Source organism: Eriocheir sinensis, chromosome 39 (assembly GCF_024679095.1).
Source record: "Eriocheir sinensis breed Jianghai 21 chromosome 39, ASM2467909v1, whole genome shotgun sequence".
Classification (NCBI taxonomy): Eukaryota; Metazoa; Arthropoda; class Malacostraca; order Decapoda; family Varunidae; genus Eriocheir; species Eriocheir sinensis.
In genome coordinates this window covers 16,382,084-16,387,083 of record NC_066547.1, presented here as the reverse complement: position 1 = coordinate 16,387,083, position 5,000 = coordinate 16,382,084, and the positions used below count along the sequence as shown (strand labels likewise).

Sequence of the window (5,000 nt, the reverse complement as noted above, 5' to 3'; positions counted from 1 at the left end):
TCCTCCTCCTCCTCCTCCTCCTCCTCCTCCTCCTCCTCCTCCTCCTCCTCCTCCTCCTCCTCCTCTTTCTTATTTTCAACTTTTCCTCTTTCTTTTTCTCTTACCAATTATCTTCTTCATTTTCCTCTCCTGTTCTTTTCTTTTGCCTCTGTCGAAGTTGAACCCAAAAATCTCTCCCCTCTTCCTCTTCCTCCTCTTCCTATTCCTCTTCTTTCTCTTTCAATTCTTCTTCTTGTAGTTGTTTTTGCTGTTGTTTGTTTTCCTCTCAACCTCTTTCATTCTTTTTTTTCCACCTTTGTATTCATTCACCCTCCTCCTCCTCCTCCTCCACCTCCTCCTCCTGGCCTTGAGCGCTCGCTTGTAGTCTCTTGGAAGCTTACCGGCCATATGTGTTTGTGTGTGTGTGTGTGTGTGTGTGTGTGTGTGTGTTAGGGGTCGTCGGTCGGCCCTAAAAGTCTCGCCTCGTCCCTCACACGACCACAAAGATAAAAAAAAAAAAAAAAAAGAGGATCGATTCGCTGATTCAGACTCGAAACAGGATTCACTTTACACAACTCTCAGGGGGAGGAGGAGTAGGAGGAGGGAGGAGGAAGAAGGGAGGATGAAAATTTAAGTAGGATGAGAAGTGGAAAAGGAAGGGAGGGATAGGAAGGGAGATGGAAGAGGGGAAGGAAGGGGAAGGTAGGAGGAAGAAAGTGAAAAGAAGAAGGGTTGAGGAAGGGAAAGGGAACGAGAAGGGAAGGGAAGAGGATGAATAGAATAAATGAGAAGGGGAAGAGGAAGGAAGAGTTATGGAGTAGGAAAAGAAGAGGAAGGGAGAAGAAGGGAGAGTAAAGGAAGATGAAGAAGGAAAAATGAAAAGAGGGGAAAGAGATGAGTTAGAAAAAAGTAAAGGGAAGGAAGGGAAGCAAGAAAACAGGAGGAAAAATGGAGGAAAAATAGTTAAAATCGATTGAACGAAGAATGAAAAGATGAAGAAGAAAAAAGAAGAAAAAAAAACATATTGAAGAGGAAGACAAGTAAGAAGAGGAAGAAGAAGAAGAAGGAAGGAAAGAATTGGAAACAATTTGAAGGGAAAGATAAGGAGGAGAAGGAAGAGGAAGAAGAAGGAAGAGAAGAAGGAAAGAAGAAAAAAAGAAGATATATAAAAGGAAAGATAAGGAGGAGGAGGAAGAGGAAGAAGAAGGAAGTAAAGAAGGAAAGAAGAGGAAACAATTTAAAGGGAAAGATAAGGAGGAGAAAGAAGAGGAGGAGGAGGAGGAGGAAGAAGAAAAAGATAGAGAAGAAAAAGAAAATGTATGTAAGGAAAGATAAACAGGAGGAGGAGGAAGAAGAAGAAGGAGAAAAAAGAAGATAGAGAAGAAGAGAAGAAGAAAAAGAGGAGGAGGAGGAAGAAAAAGATAGAGAAGAAAAAGAAAATGTATGTAAGGAAAGATAAACAGGAGGAGGAGGAAGAAGAAGGAGAAAAAAGAAGATAGAGAAGAAGAGAAGAAGAAAAAGAGGAGGAGGAAGAAAAAGATAGAGAAGAAAAAGAAAATATATGTAAGGAAAGATAAACAGGAGGAGGAGGAAGAAGAAGAAGAAGAAGGAGAAAAAAGAAGATAGAGAAGAAGAGAAGAAGAAAAAGAGGAGGAGGAGGAGGAAGAAAAAGATAGAGAAGAAAAAGAAAATGTACGTAAGGAAAGATAAACAGGAGGAGAAGGAGGAAGAAGAAGAAGAAGAAGGAGAAAAAAGAAGATAGAGAAGAAGAGAAGAAGAAAAAGAGGAGGACAATACCAGAGGAAGACTTTAGACATGTCCAGTGACTAGGAATGAGTTTTTTATCCGCCTCGGGAAGCGATTCTTTCTTCCGGGACGATTGGACTCCCTTAGAAGGATCAGACTCCCTTCAAAGGCTCAGATCCCCCTAAATAGGATCGAATTCCCTCTTTAGTAGAATCAGAATAAATAATAATGATAGAGATAGTATTAGTAATAAACAATGACAAACAACAAGGCTAGTTACGACATATATTCTGATTCTACAAAGGTGATACAAGAGGTCAAAGGATCGTAGTGAATATATTAGAGTGTTTAAAGAGAATTAGATCCTTTATTTATGAGACGAACCCTTTTAAATCTCCCTTAGAACACCTCCTTAACCGGAAACTCTCTTTATAAGACCCGTTTAGAAAGACCCCTTGCTGTTCTCTCTCTCCTCCCTCTCCCCTCTCCCTCCCTATCCCCCTCTCCCCCTCCCTCTCCCTCTCCCCCTTAGACGAGGAGCAAAAAGGGACAAACGACCACCAGAAGATTTATCGGACGACTGTTTGACGACTTTCTCTCTCTCTCTCTCTCTCTCCATATATCTCTTTTTTTTCTTCTTTTCTTCACATATTTTCCTTATATTTTTCTTCTTTTCTGTATTTTTCTGTATTTTTATGTACTCATTAATTTTATACTTTTTTTGCAATAGTTATATTTTCCATTTTTTTTTCTCTCCTTTCACTCCCTTATTCTCCTAATCTCTCCCTTCCTTTCGCTCTCCTCCTCCCTCCCACCTCACACCTCCATCTCCCTTATTCCTCCATCCTTCCATCCATCTCTCCATCTACTCTTTCTTCCTCTTCTCCTTTCCTTCTTTTCAATTCACGCCTCCTGTCCAGCGTCCCTGGTTCAACACAAGATCAACGCATACCTCCTGGAGCCCCTCTCTCCCTCCACACCTCCATCTTCTCTGTCTTCCTCTTCTCCTTTCCTTCTTTCCAATTCACGCCTCCTGTCCAGCGTCTCTTCTTCAACACAAGATCAACGCATGGAGATTAAAACGGTGATATGGTAACCTCCCACAGCCCGTATTAAGGATGCAGTGTTATGTAGAAGCCAGTGAGCATAAGCGTCATAGATTCAAGCTGTCGAGTGGCTTAACTTTCCCTCGCTACGAATTTTCGGTTAGGGAACCAAGTGGGTGTTTTTTCCTAGTTTCCTTACGCGGGGCAAGTCATTTTTCCTGGTTTTCGTGAGGGAAGGGGATGGAGATTAAGAGGTGTAGCTGGCTTGTTTTTCAGCGTTGTGTGTGTGTGTGTGTGTGTGTGTGTGTGTGTGTGTGTGTGTGTGTGTGTGTGTGTGTGTGTGTGTGTGTGTTTTGGGCGTTTTAGTGTATGAAGAGCGATGGTTGTGTTTGGCAAAGGTGTGTGTGTGTGTGTGTGTGTGTGTGTGTGTGTGTGTGTGTGTGTGTGTGTGTGTGTGTGTGTGTGTGTGTGTGTGTGTGTTAAGTGAAAATATCCATTAGTCACTATATAAAGAGGATGTAACTCTCTCTCTCTCTCTCTCTCTCTCTCTCTCTCCTATTTTCCCTTTCCCTCTCTTCCTATCCCTTCCTCTTCTCCCTTCCTTCCCTCCTTTTCTCCCTACAACTTACCTTCCTTCTCCCTTCCCTAACCCTTTTAATCCCACCCTCATCCTAATCTCCCTTTCTAATACTCCCTTCCTCCTACCTTCTCCCTTCCTTCACACCCTCATCTCCCTTACTCCTGCTCCTCCCCCTTTCCACAAATCTCCCTCCTTCTGTCATCCTAATACTCCCCTCCATACTATACCCAGTCACTCCATCTCTCTCCATCCCATCACAGTTCCGCCGGAGATCTTGGACGAGGAGACGAGCACGGACGTGGAGGTGAAGGAGGATGCGCCGGCCCAGCTGCGGTGCGGGGCGAAGGGTTACCCAGCGCCGGAGATCAAGTTCACCAAGGAGAGAGGCGGCCAAGTTCGCTACGCCACCAAGGGAATGCCAGGCGCCGTGCGTAAGTAGACGGAAGGGAGTTAAGAATCTAGGCGCATAATCTCAAACATCGTGAGGCTTATATTGCCATTCTGAGACGTATGTGTGTGTGTGTGTGTGTGTGTGTGTATACTTGTGTGATACCTGTGTGTACCTCTGTACGTATATGTGTTGTCTATGTGTATGTGTCTTGCATTTGTACAGTGAAAGATGCAGACAAATACATACACACACACACACACACACACACATAAACACCTTCCCTTCACACACACACACACACACACACACACACACACACACTCCCTTCCCCCACACACTGTTCATTTAATTCTTCTCCTTCTTCTCCTTCTTCAAGTATATCTCCGCATTTTATTTCAAGGAGGACATTGCGGCGAAGGCATTTTGGGCGGTGAGGAAAAAGATTAAGGCGAGCTTGGCGGGAGCTATTTCCTCTCTTTTTCATTTTTCATTCCCTGCTCATACCCGACCTGGCAGGACAGTGAAAAAGAAAATATTTATACCCTCCCCTCTTTCTCCTCCTCTTCCTCCTCCTCTTCCTCCTTCTCCTCCTCTTCTTCTTTTTCCTCTATCTCCTTCTTCGTCCTCTCCTATTTATACCCTCCTCCTCTTCCTGCTCCTCCTCCTCTTTCTCCTCCTCTTCTTCGTCTTCTTTTTCCTCTTCTTCTTCTTCCCCTCTTTCCCTCTTCGTCCTCTCCTATTCCCCCTCCTTCTCCTCTTCTTCCTTTTCTTCTTCTTCCACTTCCTCCTGTTCTTCTATCGCCTCCGCCTCCGATTACTCCTCCTCTTCCTTCTCCTCTTCTTCTTCCTCTTTTTCCAACTCTTCCTTCTCTTCTCTATCTCCTCCTCCATTTCCTCCTCCTCCTCCTCTTCCTCCTCCTCTTCCTCGTCTTCTTTTTTTCCTATTCTTCTTTCCTTTCTCCTCCTTTGTCCTCTCCTGTTCCTCCTAATATTCCTCCTCCTTCTCCTCTTCTTCTTCCTCTTCCTCCTCTTCCTCCTCTTCTTCTACAACCTCCGCCTCATATTACTCCTTCTCTTCCTTCATCTCTTATTCTTTCTCTTCTTCCCACTCTTCTTTCTCTATCTCCCCCTTCTTCTTCTCCTCCTCCTCCTCCTCCTCCTCTTACCAGTGACAGCTTGAAATTGTGGTCGAGTCTTTTCTATTTTCTTTTTTTCTTTCCCCGCGGTTCATTTTTCAGCCTTTTCATCTTGTCTTCCT

At 44.0% G+C, this 5,000-nt stretch overlaps 1 protein-coding gene across 1 annotated transcript in view; it reads left to right on the top strand.

The window, feature by feature from the left end:
- The window catches only part of LOC127009128 (protein amalgam-like), a 39,765-nt gene that overhangs the window by 13,616 nt on the left and 21,149 nt on the right, over positions 1-5,000 (top strand). The window contains exon 4 of the mRNA XM_050881915.1: positions 3,612-3,782. Coding sequence (XP_050737872.1) covers positions 3,612-3,782 — 171 coding nt within the window. The remainder of the gene's footprint in view (positions 1-3,611; positions 3,783-5,000) is intronic.